Raw genomic sequence first — 26,584 nt, 5'->3', positions numbered from 1 at the left:
TTATGGGAGGCATTAACTTCAGTCAAAGTTTAAAATTATGGTTACGTTATTAAAAAGAAAATAGAGGGGTGCCTGGGTGGCTCAGTCAGTTGAGCGTCTGACTTCGGCTCAGGTCATGATCTCACAGCTCGTGAGTTCAAGCCCCGTGTCGGGCTCTGTGCTGACAGCTCGGAGCCTGGAGCCTGCTTCGGATTCTATGTCTCCCTCTCTCTCTCTGCCCCTAACCCATTCGCATCCTGTGGGTGCGATAAATAAACATTAAAATAAATAAATAAATAAATAAATAAATAAATAAATAGAAAATAGATCTAGTATTTTAGTTTGAGGTTAAGCCTACTACAAAAAAAGAAAAAAAGGAAACACACAAAAAAAATTAAAGCCACTGGAAGGAATCTGATGAATGGATTTTTAAAAAAACAAATCCAGAAGTATGCCCAAAATTTAAGGACCAAAATAAAACAGAATTAAAAAAAACAAAACCCTTTTTAAAAATGTATTCCTTTGCGGATATGCATTATAATCTGCTACAATCCAGTATTTTGTACTAGCTACTTTCAAATGTTCACCTGTAAATAAAGCAATACACCTTAGAAGAGCAGTACCGCATGAGCTCTCTTCATGAGCCTGAGGATGCTATGCACTGATCTCACCTGGAGTTGATGGCCTTTCAAGCATGTTCAAATGATGGGAAATAAACGCCTGGCTATCGTGAACAGTGTCCATATCAATTTCCTCCTCATCTTGAGAATTTGAAAACTACAACACATACACAAAGGAGAAAAAGAACCGTTACATCACTTTACATTTGGATCTTCGCTCTTAGGAAAAGGTAGCAGAGAGGCCACAGAATATACCCCCACATCTTAAAAGGAAAAGTAGTCTTTTTCTCAGAAAGAATTAAGAATAAGAATTAAGAATAAGATTACATGGTCCAGCCTCTTAAAGAAGCTGACTGGATATTACTGGAAATGAAATAGCAACTAAAATCTACTCCTATGTTGTGGGAAGAGGTAGTGAGCCAAGGCAGATCATATACACATAGTTCCTCCCCCAAACAGAGAAGAAATATGTGATAATACAAGTTAAATGATCAGATGGAAGGTCTTAAACGGACATTTGGATTTCTTTATGATTCAGTCTGCCCCATCTGTTCCTGCTAAGGAAAAACCATTGGAAGTATTCAAAAAGATTTACAAGAAGGTGAATATCCTACACTATTAATACAGGTTTAACCTGTATTTCTTACTCTGATTTTGAGTTTGACTTTACTGCTATCCTCATTCTTCTCCAGTATTTGACCAGGTTCTAGTGGGGACCCCAGTGGTGTATCAGCCTTCCTCTTCACTCCCTGCTGATGAGCTGACATATTACATGATGCTTCCTTGGCAAGGTGATCATCTTCCTGCGGCAATATTCAAGATCAAAATTAGATTTCTGAAGACAAGTAGCTCATATTATAGCTGAACACTAATAGCTACAGCAACCATGCAGATTAGAGCACGCCCAGTGCCTAAAATTTATCAGCAATGGGCTTAAAATAAACTTCACCTTTTCCTGTCAGCTGGTCTTTTTTGGGGGAGATGGGAGGTATATAAGCAAACTTGAAGAGTTTTCCCAAAAGAATGTATCTCTTGGTGTCATTTTCTCTTTTCCTGAAGACTCCAAGAATGAATGTGAATAAATTAACATATATGGGCAAGAATTAGAAACCTATTCATTTATACAGATTTATAAATACTCCGATCTGAGAAAGCACTTTAATGAGACCCTTTTTTCCTATGGAAAGGTCCATGTTACTTTTTCATAACCCAAAATCTAGGATACATTTTAAATTTACAACAAATAAGTACGATTATATTCCAGAAAATCCAGGTGAATAAGTAATTTAAAATGATTATTACTAACTTGCATAAAGAGAATCTCAGTTTTCAAGTGTCAAAACACCAGTAGGGAATTGCCAGGCAAGTAATCTGGTCTAAATATTGGCGAAAAATGAAGCTTGCATTATTGTGGACATTCTGTTACCAACATGAAAATCATTTCTGGAAAACTTTCTCTGAATTACAATAAAATGATTGTTAAGTATGCTAAAAGTCTTTCTACAAAAAATCTGGTAATTTCACAATGCAGAGCTGGAATCAAAAGGTTTTTAAAAGGCAAACACATGCATGCATACATTAAAACAAAACAAAACAAAACCATGTAATGCATAATCTCTTCCCAAATCAGCAGCGTACTCATTTACCTGACCATTCACTGTTACTTATTTAATTCAACAAGCATTTGCCAGGCATTTATCATATGCTTAGAATTGTGCTAGGTATTACACAGAATAGCAAAAAAATTCAGCCCCTATGTTCAAATAGTTTGTTAATATGATATACAGACAAGATGAAATATTCACTTCAATTTTCTGCTACTCTAAGAAATTCGACACTCAAGTACAAAAACATCATTACGTCATCACAAAAGGGGTAAATGGACTGGCAGCACATCATTTGTTATGTGCAGCTATGTAGTTGTCAGTAGCGCTTTATAAACTTTTGTAAAGTGCTAAGCTACTGTCAACCAGCAGTTTAAGCGGTACATGAAACTATCAGTGGCTTTAAAATTTGCCAGTTCAAAAAAATAACTTCTCTTCCCTAGGGAGCTCTATACAATAAAACTGTATCTTCTGTAATGCATGTGACTCTTACAGGGTTCTGAAATCCAACTAGCTGTGCGTGACTACTTGGATTAATCGCAGCTTCTTGGTTGCCTGCTATGGCCTCTGGAATTATGGTCGGATTCAAGACAGCTTTTTTCTCTTTTAGATTAAGAACCAACCCAAGCTCTGGCAAGGGCAAGCAGGAAGGTCTACTGAGGCCAAAAAGTGTGAAGTACAAGTCCACAGCACCACAACGTAACCTCCAGTCATGTGAAGTACCTAAGAAGTAAATAATAAAGAAGTCAATACGTACACTTATCCATGAACTGCTCCAGAACCTATACAGAGAAAAAGGACTGTGCTAAAAGGGGCCGTCTAATGACCTAGGCACAACAGGCAAACCCTCTACTCTAAAAATGCATCTTAACACAGATACTCAGAAATTGTTCCGAAAGCAGTAATGGTAGTGAACGAACAAATAACTTACAATTGGTAAAGCATGTTATCATTACACTATTCTTACCAAATGAATATTAGACATCCACTAAACATTTAATATTTCAAAAGCAGTATTTTTTCAGGCTTTAGATCTTCCTATTAATTCCTCCTCTTTGGTAAATACTACACATTCATTCATTCTCTGTTCATCTTGTCTGATTTTCTTCTTGAATAGCCCATTAGGAAGATAGCACTCTAAGAGCCTTTATGAACCCTGACACTTGAAACAAATTCTCCTCTCAAATTTATTACTTTCAGGTTTTAAATATGGTAATAAACCCTATAACTACTTAAAATAACATGATTCTAAATTTTTATTGAGGAGGAGGAGGAAAATGTTTTTGCTAAACACCTTTATATTTGTGTTGCTCTGCAAGGTGTATGTTGTTTTTAAGGAATTTTTTTTTGATGTTTATTTATTTTCTGAGCAAGGGTAACAGAGCATGAGCAGGGGAGGGGCAGAGAGAGAGGGAGACACAGTATCCAAAGTAGGCTCCACGTTCTGAGCTGTCAGCACAGAGCCTGACACAGCCTGCGAGATCATGATCTGAGGCAAAGTTGGACCCTCAACCAACTGAGGCACTGAGGCGCCCCTGCAAGGTATATGTTTAAGATATAAAAATTATAGGAAAAAGCAAATCCCAGAGATAGCAACAGCTGGTAAAACACATAATGACCAGAAGAAAGCTGACTGTGTAGAGATTAAATTTAAAGTAGATGAGAGACTACAGACAGGTTCTTTCAATTTCTTTGATGAATCTGGGGTTTGTTTTTTTTTAACCTCCAAAATGAGGGTTTTGATCTCAGATTATACCTTATCTCATTATCAATGACAGATTAGAGAGGACATCAATACCACAGTTCTTTCTCACTTTCCCTTTTTCCCCAATAAAACATCCCAGGCAGATACTTCCATCAAACAGAACTGACTGATAAGATGAAATTTGTCATCTAGGGTTAGACGATTGCTATCATTTCTAGGTGGAATTTAAAATGATGCACAAAACTTAAAATCAATGAAAAGTAACATGTAAATTCTTCTGGATAAGAAAAATAAACTCTACAAATTCTTAATTTTGACCAAGAACTATAGTTTCAAAAGACTTTAATGCTTAAAAAGGAAAGACAAAAGGGAAAGAAGTTGCTGCAGCAAATTTTAGACAGCATAAATATTAAGCTTTGTGGTTTTCAACAACAAATATTACCATGAGGAAATAAAATACAATCAGTCAAGTAAAGATTCTAATGAGATTTACTCCAACAGAAGTAAATATGACATTAATTACATGCAAAGGAAATTCATATAGGAGGAATTATAACTTCATAGAGTTCGTATGACATACTACACTGTGCTAGGTACCTTGCCTGCCATGAAACGGCGATCATCAATCCTATCTGAGCCATCTTCAATTTTGCTTCTATGTGACAAGGTCAAAGATACACACCATTGTTAGAAGCAAAAGAAAGAGGCAAGACCTCCTGAGGAGAATGAAGTTTTTGTCATAAAAACTACAGAGAAACTGGGAACAGGAAGAACAGTACAGAGTGAAAAGAAGAATTTTGCACAGGAAATCCATTTCCTTCTCCAGAATATGCAGATCTGCACACTTTAATGACCTGACAGTGCTTGAATTTTGGTAGGCATTCATTATTCTCTTTCTCAAAACAGTTTATACATGTAAAGACTCCACAGAGGATAGGTATCCGATTCCCAGGCCTTTTATTACAAGGGCTGGTGGCTCAAACCTCTGAGGGAAGGGAAGGAATCAGGCCACAGCAGCCAGCACTATCTATTCATGGGCACAGCAAGAAAAGGAGTGAACCATAGGCATTTCATCAGTAAAGAAAACTGGAACAGCTTAGGGTACATTTATACTGGAAGAAAATTTAGCCTTGAAGATCAGTATCACCTAATTATGTCTACTGCAAATAACCATCCTGAACTATGTTGTAGATGACACTGAAACCAGTCAGGCAATTGAGTGTAAAATTCCTCAAAGTTTAAAAAAAATTATTAGCAAATGGAAAATGTACATTCTGATGAGCTAAGGTGTTCTGTTTTTTGAAAGTCAGTTTGAGGATGATTAGGCAGCACAGTGAAGGCTGCCAAATGCACTAAACCCCTATGAGAAGAGTTTTGTTACTTTTTATTTCTATGTGGGCTTTTTGGTCTTATTTTCTGAAGATTTTGGTTGATCTTCAATTTGCATGGAAGAATGAACATTGTTTTGATCCTGAGGGCAATTGGATTTTTCCTTTAAAAAAACTGACTTGTGGGCGTAGGAGGACACTGGGCTCACCGTGTCCTGCTGGTCACTTAGATTCCACCCACATCTGCCTAAATAACCCAGAAAACCACCAGAAGACTAGCAGAACGGACTCTCTGGAGCCAAGCGTAGACAAGAGGCCCACGGAAGAGGGTAGGGAGGGCAGAGAGACGGTGCGCGCTACACGGACTGGCGGGAGGGAGCCGGGCAGTGGAGGGGCAGCTTGTCCGGTAAGGCAAAATCCCCAAGTCTGGCTTGCAAAAGTGGAGGGGATGGACTGCGTGAGTTCTGACAGGCAGCAGGACTTAACATCTGGAATATTATAAGTCAACAGCTCTGCTCGGTGAGCGGGAGGGTGAGAGGACACCGGGAGGGAGAGGTGTTGAGCCCCAGAAGACAGAGCTCAGCTCGGAGGGGAACAAAGGCGCTGGCCAGCGCCACCTCCCTCTCCCATTCCCCAGCCGAAATCCCAAAGGGAACCAGTTACCATCACCGAAGTTGCTTGCACGGTGCAAACTCCCAATGCTGTGCTTCTGTGGATCCATCCCTCCTACGGGTCTGCCTCCTTCCCGGTGCTACAGGGCCCCTCCCGCAGGGGACCACCGATGGCAAAGCGAGCTAAGCCTGCCCCTCCCACCCCTGTGCACCTTGCAGATCCACCCCGGCTAATACGCCAGATCCCATCAAAGCAGCACCACAAGCCTGGCAGTGTGCAAGTAGCCCAGACTGGGGCCACACCACTCCACAGTGAGTCCTGCCCCTGGGAGAGGAGAAGATAAGGTACACACCAGTATGACTGTGGCCCCAGCGGTAGGCTGGGGACACACATCAGGTCTGACTGCGGCCCCGCCCACCAACACAAGTTACTCCAGACAGCACAGGGGAAGTGCCCTGCAGTTCTGTGCCATCCCAGGGACTACCCAAAATGACAAAATGGAACAACTCTCCACAAAAGAAAATCCAGGAGGTAGTGACAGCTAACGAATTGATCAAAAATGACTTAAGCAATATAACAGAACAAGAATTTAGAATAATAGTCATAAAATTAATCGCTGGGCTTGAAAAAAGTATAAAGGACAGCAGAGAATCTATTACTACAGAGATCAAAGGACTAAGAAATAGTCATGAGGAGCTAAAAAATGCTATAAATGAGGTGCAAAATAAAATGGAGGTGACCACAGCTCAGGTTGAAGAGGCAGAAGAGAGAATAGGTGAACTAGAAGATAAAATTATGGAAAAAGAGGAAGCTGAGAAAAAGATAAAAAAAAATCCAGGAGTATGAGGGGAGAATTAGAGAACTAAGTGATTCAATCAAGCAGAACAATATCCGTATAACAGGAATTCCAGAAGAGGAGAGAGAGAGAGAAAGGGGTTGAAGGTGTACTTGAACAAATCAGAGTTGAGAACTTCCCTGATCTGGGGAAGGAAACAGGCATTGAAATCCAAGAGGCAAAGAGAACTCCCTTCAGACATAACTTGAATCGATCTTCTGCGTGACATATCATAGTGAAACTGGCAAAATACAAGGATAAAGAGAAAATTCTGAAAGCAGCTAGGGATAAACATGCTCTAACATATAAAGAGAGAGCAATAAGACTAGTGATGGATCTCTCTACTGAAACTTGGCGGGCCAAAAAGGAATGGCAGGAAATCTTCAATGTGATGAACAGAAAAAATATGCAGCTGAGAATCCTTTATCCAGCAAGTCTGTCACTCAGAATAGAAGAAGAGATAAAGGTCTTCCCAAACAAACAAAAACTGAAGGAATTCATCACCACTAAACCAGCCCTACAAGAGATCCTAAGGGGGATTCTGTGAGTGAAATGTTGCAAGGACCACAAAGTACCAGACACATCACTACAAGCATGAAACCTACAGACATCACAATGACTCTAAACCCATATCTTTCAATAATAACACTGAATGTAAATGGACTAAATGCTCCAACCAAAAGACATAGGGTATCAGAATGGATAAAAAAATAAGACCCATCTATTTGCTGTCTACAAGAGACTCATTTTAGACATGAGGACACCTTCAGACTGAAAGTGAGGGGATGGAGAACTATCTATCATGCTACTGGAAGTCAAAAGAAAGCTGGAGTAGCCATACTTATATCAGACAAACTAGACTTCAAATTAAAGGTGGTAACAAGAGATGAAGAAAGGCATTATATAATAATTATAGGGTCTATCCATCAGGAAGAGCTAACAATTATATAAATGTCTATGTGCTCAATTCAAATATATAAATATATAAATATATAAATATATAAAACAATTAATCACAAACGTAAGTAACCTTATTGATAAGAATGTGGTAATTGCAAGGGACTTTAATCTCCACTTACAGCAATGGATAGATCATCTAGACACAGGATCAATAAAGAAACAAGGGCCCTGAATGATACATTGGACCAGATGGACTTGACAGATATATTTAGAACTCTGCATCCCAAAGCAACAGAATATACTTTCTTCTCAAGTGCACATGGAACATTCTCCAAGATAGATCACATACTGGGTCACAAAACAGCCCTTCAGAAGTATACAAGAATTGAGATCATACCATGCATACTTTCAGACCACAATGCTATGAAGCTTGAAATCAACCACAGGAAAAAGTCTGGAAAACCTCCAAAAGCATGGAGGTTAAAGAACACCATACTAAAGAATGAGTGGGTCAACCAGGCAATTAGAGAAGAAATTAAAAAATACATGGAAACAAGTGAAAATGAAAATACAAAAATACAAATGCTTTGGGATGCAGTGAAGGCAGTCCTGAGAGGAAAATACATTGCAATCCAGGCCTATCTCAAGAAACAAGAAAAATCCCCAATACAAAATCTAACAGCACACCTAAAGAAATAGAAGCAGAACAGCAAAGACACCCTAAACCCAGCAGAAGAAGAGAAATAATAAAGATCAGAGCAGAAATAAACAATATGGAATCTAAAAAAACTGTAGAGCAGATCAATGAAACCAAGAGTTGGCTTTTTGAAAAAATAAACAAAATTGCTAACTCTGGCCAGGCTTCTCAAAAAGAAAAGAGAGATGACCCAAATAGATAAAATCATGAGTGAAAATGGAATTATTACAACCAATCCCTCAAAAATAAAGCAATTATCAGGGAATACTATGAAAAATTATATGCCAACAAACTGGACAACCTGGAAGAAACGGACAAATTCCTAAGCACCCACACACTTCCGAAACTCAAACAGGAAGAAATAGAAAGCTTGAATAGACCCATAACCAGCGAAGAAACTGAATCAGTTATCAAAAATCTCCCAACTAATAGTCCAGGACCAGATGGCTTCCCAGGGGAATTCTACCAGACATTTAAAGCAGAGATAATACCTATCCTTCTCAAGCTATTCCCAAAAATAGAAAGGGAAGGAAAACTTCCAGACTCATTGTATGAAGCCAGCATTACTTTGATTCCTAAACCAGACAGAGACCCAGCAAAAAAAGAGAACTACAGGCCAATATCCCTGATGAATATGGATGCAAAAATTCTCAATAAGATACTAGCAAATTGAATTCAACAGCATATAAAAAGAATTATATATACCATGATCAAGTGGGATTCATTCCTGGGCTGCAGGGCTTGTTCAACATTTGCAAATCAATCAATGTGATACATCACATTAATAAAAGAAAAGAACCATATGATCCTGTCTATTGATGCAGAAAAAGCATTTGACAAAATCAGCATCCTTTCTTAATAAAAACCCTCGAGAAAGTCAGGATAGAAGGAACATACTTAAGCATCATAAAAGCCATTTATGAAAAGCCCACAGCTAATATCATCCTCAATGGGGAAAAACTGAGAGCTTTCTCCCTGAGATCAGGATATCCAGGGAGGATATCCAGGACAGGGATATCCACTCTCACCGCTGTTGTTTAACATAGTGTTGGAAGTTCTAGCATCAGCAATCAGACAACAAAAGGAAATCAAAGGCATCAAAACTGGCAAAGATGATGTCAAGCTTTCACTTTTTGCAGATGACACGATATTATACATGGAAAACCCGAAAGACTCCACCACGTCTGCTAGAACTGATACATGAATTCAGCAAAGTTGCAGGATACAAAATCAATGTACAGAAATCAGCTGCATTCTTATATGCTAATAATGAAGCAACAGAAAGACAAATAAAGAAACTGATCCCATTCACAACTGCACCAAGAAGCATAAAATACCTAGGAATAAATCTAACCAAAGATGTAAAAGATCTGTATGCTGAAAACTATAGAAAGCTTATAAAGGTAATTGAAGAAGATATAAAGAAATGGAAAAACATTCCATGCTCATGGATTGGAAGAATAAATATTGTTAAAATGTCAATACTACCCAAAGCTATCTACACATTCAATGCAATCCCAATCAAAATTGCACCAGCATTCTTCTTGAAACTAGAACAAGCAATCCTAAAATTTGTATGAAACCACAAAAGACCCCGAATAGCCAAAGTAATTTTGAAGAAGACCAAAGCAGGAGGCATCACAATCCCAGACTTTAGCCTCTACTACAAAGCTGTAATCGTCAAGACACCATGGTATTGGCACAAAAAGAGACACATAGACCAATGGAATAGATTAGAAACCCCAGAATTACACTCACAAACATATGGCCAACTAACCTTTGACAAAGCAGGAAAGAATATCCAATGGCAAAAAGACAGTCTCCTTAACAAATGGTGCTGGGAGAACTGGACAGCAACAGGCAGAAGGATGAAACTAGACCACTTTCTCACACCATTCACAAAAATAAACTCAAAATGGATGAAGGACCTGAATGTGGGACAGGAAACCATCAACATCCTAGAGGAGAAAGCAGAAAAAAACCTCTCTGACCTCAGCTGCAGCAACTTCTTACTTGACACATCCCCAAAGGCAAGGGAATTAAAAGCAAAAATGAACTACTGGGACCTCATCAAGATAAAATGCTTCTGCACAGCTAAGGAAACAATCAACAAAACTAAAAGGCAACCAACGGAATGGGAAAAGATATTTGCAAATGACATATCGGACAATGGGCTAGTATCCAAAACCTATAAAGAGCTCACCAAACTCCACACCCGAAAAACAAATAATCCAGTAAAGAAACGGGCAGAAAACATGAATAGACACTTCTCTAAAGAAGACATCCGGATGGCCAACAGGCACATGAAAAGTTGCTCAACGTCGCTCCTCATCAGGGAAATACAAATCAAAACCACACTCAGATACCACCTCATGCCAGTCAGAGTGGCTAAAATGAACAAATCAGGAGACTATAGATGCTGGTGAGGATGTGGAGAAACGGGAACCTTCTTGCACTGTTGGTGGGAATGCAAACTGGTGCAGCCGCTCTGGAAAGCAGTGTGGAGGTTCCTCAAAAAATTAAAAACAGATCTACCTTATGACCCAGCAATAGCACTGCTAGGAATTTACCCAAGGGATACAGGAGTACTGATGCATAGGGGCACTTGTACCCCAATGCTTATAGCAGCACTTTCAACAATAGCCAAATTATGGAAAGAGCCTAAATGTCCATCAACTGATGAATGGATAAAGAAATCGTGGTTTATATACACAATGGAATACCACGTGGCCATGAGAAAGAATGAAATATGGCGTTTTGTAGCAACGTGGATGGAACTGGAGAGTGTTATGCTAAGTGAAATAAGTCATAGAGAGAAAGATACCGTATGTTTTCACTCTTATGTGGATCCTGAGAAACTTAACAGAAGACCATGGGGGAGGGGAAGGAAAAAAAAAAAAGCTTAGAGAGGGAGGGAGCCAAACCATAAGAGACTCTTAAAAACTGAGAACAAACTGAGGGTTGATGGGGGGTGGGAGGGAGGGGAGGGTGGGTGATGGGTATTGAGGAGGGCACCTGTTGGAATGAGCACCGGGTGTTGTATGGAAACCAATTTGACAATAAATTTCATATTTAAAAAAAACTGATTTGTAAAATGAAAATTTAGGGCTCGTAAGAGGGAGCTAAAAAATGAATAGCAGTACTTCTGTTAAAATTACAAAAGAGAAAAAAAGATCAAAGCTCCATCACATTTTAAAATCATGAAATAAAATCTTAAAATGGTTGTCATTATTTGTAATGCAATTAAGTTCAGTGGTATAGTGAGGAAAACACTTCTGCCAAATTATGTTAGCTCTGTGATCCTGGGCACGTCAGGAGGTGGGCCCTAAAATGAGAGCACTGAACGGAGATGGTGTTTAATATCCCCACAGGTCAAAATTCTATGATTTGAAAGCAATCATTTCCATTCCTTAGTAAGAGGCCCTGAAATAACTCCTGATTTCTGTCCTCAGTGACAGCATTTTGAAGAACTTCTTCTAGCTGAAATGATCCCAATCACTTAAATGGCAAGGAATCCTCACATGTGTGAAAACAACATTCTTCTCTTCTCTCAAGTTAAGACGTGGACTGCTCCGTCCTCACTAGTAGTTACACCTTGGGACCCACCGTGCTTACTTGAGACGGAAGGACAACACTCATGAAGAAAGCAGGAACCCAGTACTGACGTTCTCTATTCATATCATAAAGTATCTTAAAGACAACCCCCAAACCAGCAAATCTGAGCCTAAAAAGAGCATCTCTTCATTTCCTGAAGTCATTGCTTACTAAAGCTAATTAAGATAAAAAGCTGCTAAGAAGAAAGCTCACTTTGAAACCTTTGTTTTCCAAAAGCCCAGCATTTCTTAGAGATGAAAGAAGCTTGGACATTTTTAAAGAGTTGGGCCAGACAAATACAACTGCCACAGGTTAGTTCTGTCCTGATCTCTCCATGCATATTACACTGAGTGAAAACATTTCATTCATATCCATGTGTGTATATATATATGTAATTTCCTACAAAAAAATGCATTAATATGTTTTCATTTTCTTGACCATTCCTATTCCTAGCAAGGAGTGTTCTACGGGAGAAACACAGAGGGGGAGAACTTTGAAATCTTCTGATGTTAATATCAAAATTGTCTATTTTCTTACTCTGAAACTTGGCAAATCCCACCAAACTGAATTAGAAGTTGTCCTTCATTCTACCCCTTGAGTTTAGCTGTACACTTCCAAACACTAAAAAGTATGATGTAAACAGCCATCAATGTCCTGAGTAATTACATAAAAGTTTTCATGTCATTCTTACAGTAATGTGACGAACACTAAAACACAGCTTGGAAGTAACAGCTAAAATTTCCTTCATAATAATATACAATTTCTTCAATGCAGGCTTCTATCTTAAGAAATGAAAAAACACTGTTTAACAGGTAAAACTTGAGAAAGCACTTATATTTTAAATGAAATGTAAAGCACCAGTAAAAATCTCCAATTCCTAAGTTTTTAATTTTTAAATGTATTTTTTTAAATTATTGTCATGTTGGTCTATAATCCAGTATCTTACAGAAAGCTATTAAAGGTAGGATCTCATATGTTCTGAATTTTAAAGCCTTTTTTGTTGGGAAAGGAAAATCATTGTGTGGAAACAAATATATACATCTAATAGAAGCCAGTCAGGTCATAACTCCACCTGTTCCCCACTGTATACAGGATAAATAAAATGTCAACTCCTAAGGCCTTTCACTTTTGCATCCTAATCTATTTTTCCAGATAATACCATCTGCCAAACATCCTTTCAGAACTTGAGACTTACCTAAAATGTCTTTCTCGTGTGGCAAACTCTTTTGCGCTCTTCAAGAGATATCTCAAATGTCACTACCCCATGAACATTCTGCCATTCCAGGCAGGGCTCATGGTTCTGTTCTTCAGGTTTCTAGAGTACTTTGCTCTTCGCTTTATTTCAGTAACTATCTATTTGTATTATAATTTATCTGTTCCTATGCCTCTCTTTCTAGTACACTAAGTTAACACAAAGTATCTGATACACACAAAACACAGTACAGTGGCAAATTGGTGCTCAAGAAATGATAAATAAATGAATACCTGAAGCCTTTAAAAAGAACTGCCCGCGAACAATGTGATACTTTTGATTAAAAATAAATCTACTTAGGAGCACCTGGGTGGCTCAGTCGGTTAAGCATCCAACTCTTGATTTAAACTCAGACCATGATCTCATAGTTCATGGGATCAAGCCCTGTGACAGGCTCTGCACTGGCAGCACGGAACTTGCTTAGGATTCTCTGTCTTCCTCTCTCTCTGCCCCTCCCCTGAAAGTGTACACGTGCTGTCTCTCAAAAAAAACATTAAAAAAAAAAAAACCTAATTAAGATTCTTAAAGCCACTAGGAACAAAGATCATATAATGTGAAAGATGTTTGTTTAAAAATGTTTACTCTTTATGAGGAACATTATTATTGTAAAAGCTATATGGGAACTACAAGGACATTTTGGGAGACAAAGAAATCTGAATATCAGATATATATTGGAGTAGGGTGTGTTAACGATATTGAGGATTGTCCTTATTCATAGGAATATACACTAAAGTATTTTGGGAATAGCATCATGATACAACTTACTTTCAAACAATTCAGGAAAAAAAGAGGTATGTATAAAGAAAGAAAGGGAAAAGAAACAAAGTAAATATGGTAAAAAGTTAACAACTAATAACCCAAGATGAAAATACACAGCCATTCACTGTACTATTCTTAAGATTTTTCTAAGCTTTGTAAATTTTTTTTTAAAGTTTATTTTGAGAGAGAGCATACACATGTGCAAGTGAGTTGGGAGGAGCAGAGAGAGAGAGACTGAGAGAGAATCCCAGGGAGGCTCCGCACTGTCAGTGCAGAGCCCAGTGTAGGGCTTGAACTCACAAACCATGAGATCGTGGCTTGAGCCAAAGTTGGACACTTAACCGACTGAGCCACCCAGGTGCCCCTAAACTTTGAAAAACTTAAAAACAAAAGTTTGGGGAGAAAAAGTTACAGGGGAAAATTAAACTAAAAAATGGGGTAAGATATTTGATGTCTGTACGTATGTGTACATACATAGATAGCTCTGTGTGTGTGTGTGCATACCTTTGAAACAAAAACTGTTGAGGGCACCTGGGTGGCTCAACAGGTTAAGTTGCTGACTCTTGATCTCAGCTGAGGTCATAATCTCCTGGTTGGTGAGTTGGAGCCCCCCAATGGCTCTGTGCTAGCAGCACAGAGCCTGCTTGGGATTCTATCTCTGCCCCTCTCCCACTTGCACGCACACACGCATGCACACACACACGCACACACACACACACACACTCTACCTCTCTCAAAATAAACAAACTTAAAAAAAATTTTTTTTATTAAAAAAAAATAAATGAAGCTTTAAAACAAAACCGTTGGGATGATACCAGAGCAGCACCCAGAACATAAGGCTAAGTGGAGCTACCATACAGCAAGCAGAGAGTCTTAGACACCAGGCAGTCAGTCTAGGATCTCAAAAACAGAAGTCTGGGAACCTTGCTTCCAGCACATGGCCATTAGAATGACTCAGTTACCAGGTGTCCCTCTTGGTAACTTTCAGCTCTAAGTCTCCCTAGTATATTTCTAAAAAGAGTATTACTAATATTCATTGAGTGATAGATGAAAGAAAAAAGAACATGAATAGAAGTTCATATAATTAGTCTTATTCTCAAATTTCAATTTTCAAAAATACTTTTTCTAAAAATTATTTTTTCTAAAAAATTTTTTGGCTATGTTTTTATTTATTTTTGAGAGAGAGAGAGACAGAGCGTGAGGTAGGAGGAGGGACAGAGAGAGAGAGACAGACAGAATCTGAAGCAGGCTCCAGGCTCTGAGCTGTCAGCACAGAGTCTGATGTGGGGCTTGAACTCGTAAACCGCAAGATCATAATCTGAGCTGAAGTCGGATGCTTAACCGACTGAGCCATCCAAGTGCCCCACAATTTTCAAAATTCTAATACTATGTATCCTACCAAAATTACTATCTTACTGAGAAATTTCTGAAACCAGCTAAGCAAGCAACCTTTGATTCTTCAAAAGCATCTGATGACCACCTATTCTAAGATGATCTTTTCTTAACTGCCATGGTACTGTCTCCCTATGCTACTTCAAATGGGTTCACCAAATTATATAACTATGCAAAGTCAAGACATCTCAAATCCAGTTTGGAATAGGACAGAAATAAATAAACGTATTTAATTAAACTCCTACTATCTACAGTTTGATTTACATATGTAAATCAAGATAATGTTTATCTCAAATGACCATATAACCCAGGAGCCCCAATAGGGAATGAGGGGCAGACAGAGTTCAGCAGTTTTAAGGACTTAGATGATGGCCTACCTCCTTGTTACAAAAGAATTCTCATTATAATTTCTTAAAACGATTACTAGTAAGAAGATAACGTAGTAATATGAAAAATTATTATGATAGAATGCTATTTTTAAACCTTCATTAAAACTACGCACATTTTTTCCCTATAGGCCAAATATACTGTTTCTTCTTTTTGTTCAGATAAAACTCTGTAACATGATTATATTACCATTATAATTTTTAAAAAAAAATTTTTAAAAATTAAGCAAAAAAGGGGATTTCCTAGATCGGATTCATTCATGTATCTCAGAGGCTCAGGTGTGGAAGGGAAATGAGCAATCCTCTAACCACTGTCCCCCAACGTCCAATGTTCTCCCAAAACACTAAACAACAAAACAAAAAACCTCTCCCAACTATTCACACCACTCCCACTGTTCATGCTGCTCCCATCTAATTTATAGCTCTGAAGAGCTGAGCAGTAAATTGTTTATGACCACAACCTCACAGATCTGTTTTGTTTACATTACTGTCATAGAAAATTCCAACCCAAAGCAGCAACTATGTTTCACAGTGAACACTATCAAAATTAAATACTAAGCACCAATCAGAGCTTGAATTTGTATAACCACAACCTTCCAATGGGCTTCAAATGTCTTAAAGAATTGTTCCATTAATCTTAAATGTATATTTATTTTGTTCAAGAAATCTTCCTTAGACGGTGGTAAGATTCTTTGTATTTCATTATGCCTTCCTCAAAGTTACAATCCATCTCAGTCATGGAATCAAGCACTCTTGTTAAGAATATATTTAACACACTGGGGCGCCTAGGTGTCTCAGTCGGTTAAGCCTCCGACTTCAGCGGAGGTCATGATCCTGTGGTTCGTGAGTTCGAGCCTCACATCAGGCTCTGTGCTGACAGCTCAGAGCCTGGAGCCTGCTTCGGATTCTGTGTCTCCCTCTCTCTGCCCCACCCCCGCTCACACTCTATGTCTGTCTCAAAAATAAATAAACGTTAAAAAAAATTTTTTTAAAGAATACATTCAACACAGTATAGTTTGTGCTACATATTAACTGTTAAATAATCCTTTACAAGTTCCTGACCTTGTGTTCATCCCCTGGATCTAAATGACAGTAATCATAACAGTCTTCAGTGTGACCACAAGTAGCAAAATATAAATAAAACACCATGTAAACATTTTCCTAGGGATTACGGAAACCATTAGAAAAATAATTTAGCTTTATCATATAAACTGGTTTATGTGCTGTTTTCCAAATACTCTGAGGACAAGTTCCATACAAGTGTATTTCAACGAAATATCTACTATGGTGTCTTTACTTGGGGCACTGCACTATGATTATGAAATTGAGGGACAGAAGTCGTGCAATTAACATCACAATGCTGGTAAGTAATTTTTTTTCAAGAACCAGAACTTGGTATTTAGTTGTGATTTAGTGAAGTAGCCACTAATAAAACAGGTAGGACATGTTATTTTCCAATATTGTAAGGAGAAGATGAAGTAACACACATACTAGAATAGCAACTGCTCTCTCACCATCTATCTAGAACAGTTAAATTTGCCTTTTAACTGAATTTTAAACCAAAACCAGTAATCCAATTTCAACACATCAGAGCCATAAGGCAAATTTTCTTTAAATATATACAACATTTACAAGTCAATTGGAAAAGACCAAAAAATTCAATTGGCAAAGAATATGAAAGACTTACAAAATAGGAACTACATACAGCTCAAATATTTGAGAAGCATAATGATGTCATCACTACATAAATTTAACAACATTTTGGGCACTTGATATGAATACACTGTGCTTTACAAATATTAATTCATTTAATTTTCAGTGTGCAGAAGTAGGTACCATCATCTCCATTTCATAAACAGAAAAACAAAGGCTTAGACAAGTCACACGGAGTAAATCATTCAGCTGAGATGTGACCCTCATCAAACTGGTTCCAGAGTCTAGTACTGAAGAGCACTATTAGGCTATCCTGCCCTTTGACCTCAATCAAATAGAGCAAAACTGTGATGAGATACCACGGTCTCCAGCATGCACAACAATAACAACATGTGCTGTTCCTGAAAGGATACACAAGAAATTGGTTACCTCTGGGAAAGGTCACTAGACCTATTTTTCCACTGTGTAATCTTCTGAAATAAAAATAACAATAATAATACTTTGCAGACTCATGTTTACAGCTCTTTGAACATTTGGGATACTTCCACATAAATGAATATTTTTGTTTCCTCAACCACCTTGTGAGGCAAAATGAGTGAATATACCCTTAGTAAATATTATCATGCTCACCACTGTGAAGGAAGATGTGATAAGTATCCTTCTTAAAGAAAAAAAAAAAAAAAAAGACAAAAGATTAACCATAGTTCCTTAAGTACGAAAACCTGTTGTAAAATGAAAATATTCTAATAATGAAAATTTTTTAAAAGCTACTGCTGTCTCACCAGAATTCATAAGTTTCCAAAGTTGATCTACCAAGGCTTCATTACATAAGGGAGACTCCATGTTCTTAGTAAATGGTGGGTTCTTAGTCAACATGTTTAGAATCTTATGTCTGAAAGATAAAGATAGAATCTTATGTCAGCAAACTTTTGCTGACCATGAAACACATTTAAAAATTTTCTGTAGTTCCTCCTTCCTATTTTATCCTCTCTTCTTACATCTACCTTTGTGTTTAAGTTTAATTTCATTTCAAAGACATTATCTTAAACATCCTAAATATTTACTATTGTTAATCCACTAAAAAAATTCTAGTGGGTTTGTTCTTTCTAAAACGGCCTTATGTACAACGAGGTCTTTTAAAACTGACTCTATGTATTCCTAACCAACCTTTCCTATTCATTTCTAAAATGAACATTTTATATTCCCTAGAAATTTTTTTAATATATATATTTTTTAGTGTTTATTTTAAATTTTGAGAGAGAGAGAAAGCACACATGTGCACATGAACAAGGGAAGGGGCAGAGAGAGAGGGAGACAGAATCCCAAGGAGACTCCACACTGCCAGTGCAACGCAGGGCTCGATCCCATGAACTGTGAGATCATGACCTGAGCAGAAATCAAGAGTCGGATGCTTAACTGACTGAACCACCCATGTCCCCATCCCTTGAAAAATTTTTAAAGACAGACTGGTAAGTAAATAGAAAAATCTTTACATGGTGGGGGGTGGGGGGAGATCACATACAGGCCGAGAAGTCTACACTGAAATAATAAAATGAATATAAACTTCATTCTTATGGTATCTTTGTAAAGCATGGAGATGTGCAGAAGCATTTAAAATATGGAGACCACACAAAAAGGTTTCCTCAAAATGAGCTGAAATTTAGAAGAGTTCATTAGTAAAAGTATCCTCATGGAGGGTAACAGTGAAATTCCACTACTCAGAGTTACCTCTTGTGAGAGGCTACCTGAACACTTCTGTAGTCTTCTAAAAATAGGGAAATGTGACCAAAACAAAATTGGAAAAAGAAAATGTCCAGTGTTATGAGTAGGAGATGCCAGAGAAAAAGATAAAGAAAAGGAGAAGCAAGGAAGCTATGGCCATAGCCTAGCATTTAGTGCAGGGATAAGAGCCAGGCCTGGGCTCAAGAGATTCAAGACCACGGAGTAATGGGATGCTTGGATATAACTGGAGAAGAAAGAAACTTAGATTATAATTATAAATGAGATTAGCAAAACCTTAATGGTGAACCCAGGAAGTTTTTATATTTAATTGTTGGTGGTAAGGCATCAAACTGGATTTGTACTTAAAAAAGAAATGGGAAGAAAGTGAAACTACTAGGTTGCAGCTTAAGACACTTAACCCCTTTTGGCTTCAATTTCATGTCTATAAAACTAAAAGAGATGGACTCTCTTTTACTATCTTTTACTCTCTTTACTATCTTTTAGTGCTTTGAAATTTTAAGACTGTATAAAAGACTATTGAAAAGCTATGAGAACAAAAAGTGAAATGGGATTATAGATGTAATTTACAGATGGGTAATGTGAAAGGGATATTTATCTTCATGGATATGTCATATCCATATTTTTGTACCTTTATAAATAAACACAATTCCTGTCCTTAAGGATCTCAAAATCTATCTATAAGAATAGACCAGTATTACAGGTAAATAATCTTTAAAAATATGGATGAGTTTGTTCTTTAGAGCAGGTTAATGCTGTCATACTTTTAATTTGCATTAAGAAGAAAACTTAAGTTTCTATCTGGCTGCTTTCCCAGCTACCCCAAATACCAAAGTGGGAGGGCCCAACTGATAGAACTTTATGGTATTTACTCAGATCATTATAAACCCTTGACAGCCGAGCCAATGAATTGTAAGGAGTGCACTGAGGAGGTCTTTGATCACTAAAAGAGCAATAATGATCAGTACATATATTACTTTTATCAGATTAAACATTTCATCAAAAGTTTTGTTTTTCTCTAAAGTTTAGATAATAGAAGAAAGGCTTTTACAAAGTATTTATAAATGACAAAACATCCAAAGCAATGCTCAGAGGAGATAGGTTTAAGGGAAAACAATGAGAATTTTGTTCTTAATTTTACAGAGATTAAACATAAAAATTCAGAATAAGCATATGCTTCAGACAACTAGAACAGATCTAAAGCAAATCTTGAGAAAGTCATAGGATCATGTCAAGTTCATAGCAGCAAAAACATCCTATTATTTCCTTAAACAGTTGAGAATTTTCCTGGTAGGCTAGTCCAATCTATTGCCAATCACTACCAATAAGAAATGGAGTCAAATCAAAACCAAAAACATGCTCAAAATCTCTCAAGAGAAAAAGCACAGGACATATGTGTGTCTCTTGAGGAAGTGATATGCTGTAATCATATGTATGCTTGATTCCAAAACCATAATATCATTCCATGTTATTTTAAATATAATCCCTACCCATTATAATGAGAATATAGTAGTTCTTCCTATCAATGTAAAAAGTATATACATGCACAGAAATAAGTGTAAAACAAAACTCCAAAATGTTAAGTGTTTCTGGTTAAAATAATTACAGGCTTTTTGAAAGTTTTCTTCTTAATGTGATTTGATATTTTTCCAAATTTATATGAGTATTTTAAAAAGTCATGCCCACTGAAAGGAAACTGTAATTTTAAAAAACGTAAACTTCATTTTAGTTTAAAAATAGTACACCTAGATTTATTTATTTAACAATTATGCATCTAGATTATTTCTCTATCTTATCAAACTTGTAAAATGAACAGCAAACTTTATGAAGAAAAAAAGTATTAGTAATTTGTCAGGTGAGTATCTAGCTTAACTTAAGTGCATTTATTTAGTTTAGTTCTCAAGATACCTTAATGAAGAACTGACCTACAATCTAAAAATCTTTTACTGAGAGAAAACTATACAATTAAAGTGGACAACCCTATTACTACGTTTAAAACATCAAACTATCCATGCTCATGGATTGGAAGAATATTGTTAAAATGTGGATACTACCCCAAAGCAATCTACACATTCAATGTAATCCCTATGAAAATAACACCAGCATTCTTCACAGAGCTAGAACAAATAATCCTAAAATTTATATGGAAGTAGAAAAGATTCTGAATAGGCAAAGCAATCCTGAAGAAGAAAACCAAAGCTGGACACATCACAATTCTGGACTTCAAGTTGTATTACAAAGCTGTATCAAGACAGTATGGTACTGGCACAAAAACAGACCATAGATCAATGGAACAGAATAAGGAGCCCAGAAATGGACTGCCAAATGTATGGCCAACTAATCTTTGACAAAGCAGGAAAGAATATCCAATGGAAAAAAGCCTCTTCAGCAAGAGGTGTTGGGAAAACTGTACAGCGACATGCAGAAGAATGAAGCTGGACCTCTTTCTTAGGTTCTTAGATGAAAGACCTAAATGTAAGACAGGAAACCGTCAAAATCCTACAGGAGAAAACAGGCAACAACCTCTCTGACCTTGGATGCAGCAACTTCTTACTTGATATATCTCCAGAGGCAAGGAAACAAAAGCAAAAATGAACTATTGGAACCCCATCAAGATAAAATGCTTTTGCAGAGCGAAGGAAACAATCAGCAAAACGAAAGGCAGCCGACAGAATGGGAGAAGACATTTGCAAATGACATATCAGATAAAGGGCTAGCATCCAAAATCTATAAAGAACTTATCAAACTCAACACCCCAAAAACATATAATCCAGTGAAGAAATGGGCAGAAGATATGAATAGACACTTGCCCAAAGAAGACATCCAGATGGCTAAAAGACATAGGAAAAAATGCTCAACATCACTCATCAGGGAAATCCAAATCAAAACCACAATGAGATACCACCTCACACCTGTCAGAATGGCTAAAATGAGCAACTCAGGCAACAACAAATGTTGGTGAGGATGTGGAAAAAGAGGAACCCTTTTGCACTGCTGATGGGAACACAAACTGGTGCAGCCACTCTGACAAACAGTACGGAGGTTCCTCAAAAAATTAAAAATAGAACTACCCGAAAACCCAGCAATTGAACTGCTAGGTATTTATCCAAAGGATACGGGACTGCTGATTTGAAGGGGCACATGAACCCCAATGTTTATAGCAGTACTATCAACAATAGCCGAAGTATGGACAGAGCCCAAATGTCCACTGACTAATAAATGAATAAAGATTTGGTATGTGTGTATGTATAAACATACATAAGTACATACACATACATACATACAATGGAATATTACTCAGCTAAAAAAAAGAATGAAATCTTGCCATCTGTAATAATGTGGATGGAAGTAGAGTATTATTATGCTAAGCAAAATGAAGTAGGTCAGTTAGAGAAAGGCAAGTATATAATTTCACTCATATGTGGAATTTAAGAAACAAAACAGATGAACATAAGGGAAGGGAAGCAAAAATAATATAAAAGCAGAGAGGAAGACAAACCATAAGAGACTCTTAAATACAGAGAACAAACAGGGTTGCTGGAGAGGTGCTGGGTGGGAGGATGGGCTAAACGGGTGAGGGGCATTAAGGAGGACACTTGCTGGGATGAGCACTGGGTGTTAGATGTAAGTGATGAATCACTAAATTCTACTCCTGAAATCTTTATCACACTGTATGTTAACTAACTTGGATTTAAATTAAAAAAATAAAAACATCAAACATCAAACTAACATGAAAGACTGAGAACTTCCCCACACAATTCAAAATAAACACCTTAAAGCTTTTTTCTATATACAGTTGTCAACACAGAGATAAAAGCACTTCTCTTTAACATATGACGTCATTTAAACAAACATATGATTAGAAAAAAGCCAATTGTATGATTAGAGGAAATAGTAAAAAATTGCATCCAATCACTTGTTTAACACGTACTGAATCAAATGTATATAAGGCACCATGCTTATGTTCTAGAACAGAGACCAAAGGAAACATGGTCTCTGTTTTTTTGGAACTTCTATTCCCATGCGGCAAAGATAATCAAAGATTTCCAGCTATAAAATTAACACATATATAGCAAGTATTTCTTTACTTAAGGTTAGGAAGAACTGTAGGATTTTATGGGCAATCATGACTTGAGGGACATTACCTAGTACAGGGAATCAAAGATGCATCCTTGTAGAAACAATATTCACGTTCACCTCTAAAGCATCAAGGAGTAATTACAGGTAATCTGGGGTTTTTTTCCTCCAGACTTTAAGGTTTCACCCCAGAATTCTTCAGTTTTATCTAATTCTACCAAAACCAGTAATTCTGATATATATGATAATAATGACAGAGAAAATCAACATACATTTTTAAAATTTAATTCTCACTGAAGGCCATTTTATCATTAGGAGTTTAAAAATCAACCAAGGGCCATAAAAACAAAATGCAGAGTAATGCCACTGATTTTAAGAGAAAAAATTTAAATTAAAAAAAAATTTACCTATTAAAAAATTTTTTTAAATCTTTACTTATTTTGAGAGAGAGAGAGAGAGAGAGAGGGTATAAGCGGGGAAGAAAGCGGGAAAGAAAGAAAGCAGTGCAGAGCCTGACACCAGGCTTGAACTCGTGAATCATGAGATCATGACCTGAGCCAAAGCTGAACGTTTCACTCATGGAGCCACCCAGGAGCCCCTACCTATCTTTAATAATTCTATCTGATAAATGTGGCAGAACATAGCAGATCTGTATTATGGTTACTTACCGAGTTAAAGAAAAAGTAATACAACAGATTGGTGGTTGCAGGGTGAAGGGAGGTAAAATGGATGAAGCAGATCAGAGTACAAACCTCCAGTTGTAAGTCATAAAGATGTATTATACAGCATGGTGACAATAGTTAATACTGTGTTGCATATTTGAAAGTTAAGAGAGTAGATCTTAAACGTTCTCATCACAAGAAAAAAAATGTGTAACTATGTACAGTGACGGCAGTTAACTTATTATGGTGATCATTTCCCAATATTTACTAATATCGAATCATTATGTTATATGCCCAAACCAACATAACGTTATGTCAATTATATCTAAAAGAAAGAAAGAAAGAAAGAAAGAAAGAAAGAAAGAAAGAAAGAAAGAAAGAAAGAAAGAAAGGAAGAAAAAGAGAGAAAGAGTAATGATGGGAACAAAGAAAAAAGGATAGAGTTCCTATTCAAAGTATAAAACACACAGAAGATGGGGTGCCTGCTGGGTGGCTCAGTTGGTTAAGCTGAGTCTTGACTTCGGTTCAGGTCATGATGTCACAGTTCATGAGTTTGAGCCCTACTTCAGACAATGCTCCCTCTCTCTCAAAATGCACACTGCACAGCCTGCTTGGGATGCTCTCTCTGCCTCTCCCCTGCTCGTGTGCATGTGCGCTCTCTCTCTCTCCCAAAATAAATAAATTAATTAAAAAATAAAATAAAAAACACAGAAGAAAACACAAAAATATAGACAGGTGTCCCAAGATACCAAAAAATACACACATACATTAACTGTCACATGGTAACACTTCTATCCTCTGACCATTAACATTAAAGATTTTTCAAAGAAGTGCTGAATTTTTTAACTAGAATGTAACTACAGACTAGATGATATTAAGTACAGGCTAAGAGGTTCCCTACTGATGACATAAATGAATCACATCAACTAAGAAGAAAAATGTCAAATATAATCAGGAAATACATCTTTAAACAGATTTTCAGTTCAGATTATAAATAACAGTGCTCTTCACTGTTTCACAACAGTATTTCAAAAGCAATCATTTAAATCACATAGCATATAATTTAACAATAGGGCAACTTTAAATATTACATAGTATTATAATCTGCTAAAAATGGTCTTCAAAATATAATTCCCTGATCTCAGAAATACACGCTTTAATGTTAGTTCTGATGTTGTGAACTGAAAACAGAAATGAATACATGATGAGCTTTGTTTATACTGTATTTATAAGTTCTGTTCCTACCTGCTATCAATAGGATCTTACAAATTTTCAAATGCATGAACTCTGTCAGATAAGAGATGAGGCTGGTTTCCTGCTTATCCTCTTTTTTATTTATTATATAAATATGTACCTGAGAATGGATGAGTATTTTTGTCCATGTCAACCTTACCTTTTAGTACACCTCAATCACAAGGAAAAATCACTTAAATTACAATTTACATCACAAATCAAGAACTATGAAATAATTAACAGCAAAACTTCATACAAAGATATGTATATAGTAAGCATCTGAAATAGTTAGGGTTGGGTTGGGGTTAGGGAAGAAAGAGGGGAGGGAAGAGAGAAGGGAAGTGGGAAGGGAAATGTAAAACATAAACCACAGAATAAGGTGACTTAACCAAGAACTCACTGTTACAACCAACTTGAAAAACAACTGCTGGTAAAGACAATGTCTTTGTTAGGGAGCTGTAATCTCTTAGATGGACTCCTCATGCCCAGATGCAATTCAGTGAGGTTAGAAAGCAGTTTGACTTTTTAAAAGAAAACTCTCTGCCAACCTATATGTAACGTTGAGGAAGATAATTAACATCTCTAGGTCTATGCTCTTGTTTCTAACTGGAGGGACTGTAGGGCACCTGGGTGGCTCAGTCGGTTAGCCTCTGACTCTTGATCTCAGCTCACGTCATGATCTCATGGTTGGTGAGCCCCATGCCAGGCATCTGCACTGATGGTGCAGAGCCTGCTTGGGATTCTCTCTCTCCCTCTCTCTCAAAATAAATAAATAAACTTAAAAAAATAGAGCAGCTTAACTGGAAGGACTATAATCTAAATTACTCTCAATGACTCAAATTTTATTTTATGAAGTCATAATCTTAAATGAACAAAAATTTACATGCCTAACATGTACAAAGAAAGGAAGACAGACATGGTCAAAAATTTAATCCTATTCAAATATACTATGAACATCCTACTTTGCAAAAGCAGCAGAAGTAAAGACAATGAAGACTAGAAGAAAGACAAAAATGAAAACTGCTATTATGTCAGGACTGGGATTTTCTTCTATTTTCCCTTATTTTCTAAATTTTAAATATTATATTATACTTTTTAAATACTAAGTCTATGTAATAAAAATTGAGATTTATAGGAGATAGAAAGGAACAAATGAAATACACAAAGACACTTTTCTCACTTTTAAAACAGACTGAATCAATCAGCACATAAGGGATATACCATGTACAGTACAAACTGCTATATAAGCTTTTCTTTAAATTATAATAGAAGTTGTATGTAAAATTGCAGGGAATAAACTTTATTAACAATATATTTTTGGGGGTGCTTGGGTGGCTCAGTCAGTTAAGCCTCTGACTTCGGCTCAGGTCACGATCTCATAGTTTGTGAGTTCAAGCCGCATGTCAGGCTCTGTACTGACAGCTCAGAGACTGGAGCCTGCTTGGAATTCTGTGTCTCCCGCTCTCTCTCTGCCCCTCCCCTGCTCATGCTCATTCTCTCTCTCTCAAAAAATAAACATTAAAAAAAAAAAGAGGAAACAAATCGTGTTTTTAAAA

At 37.0% G+C, this 26,584-nt stretch overlaps 1 protein-coding gene across 4 annotated transcripts in view; it reads right to left on the bottom strand.

Annotated features, from left to right (window-relative positions):
- TAF2 (TATA-box binding protein associated factor 2) overlaps positions 1-26,584 on the bottom strand; it is a 94,148-nt gene that overhangs the window by 13,809 nt on the left and 53,755 nt on the right. For 3 of the 4 annotated variants that reach the window (XM_015085657.3, XM_027063991.2, XM_053208301.1), the window contains 4 exons: positions 18,099-18,208; positions 2,697-2,926; positions 1,247-1,402; positions 651-756 (listed from right to left, as the gene is read on the bottom strand). In XM_015085657.3, the coding sequence (XP_014941143.1) occupies positions 651-756; positions 1,247-1,402; positions 2,697-2,926; positions 18,099-18,208 (602 nt within the window). The remainder of the gene's footprint in view (positions 1-650; positions 757-1,246; positions 1,403-2,696; positions 2,927-18,098; positions 18,209-26,584) is intronic. The other variant, XM_015085658.3, reaches the window with a different exon arrangement.

The sequence above is a fragment of the Acinonyx jubatus genome, chromosome F2, assembly GCF_027475565.1.
Source record: "Acinonyx jubatus isolate Ajub_Pintada_27869175 chromosome F2, VMU_Ajub_asm_v1.0, whole genome shotgun sequence".
Taxonomy (NCBI): domain Eukaryota; kingdom Metazoa; phylum Chordata; class Mammalia; order Carnivora; family Felidae; genus Acinonyx; species Acinonyx jubatus.
The sequence above is the reverse complement of the archived record's forward strand: the minus strand, read 5'-3'. Positions and strand labels throughout refer to the sequence as shown.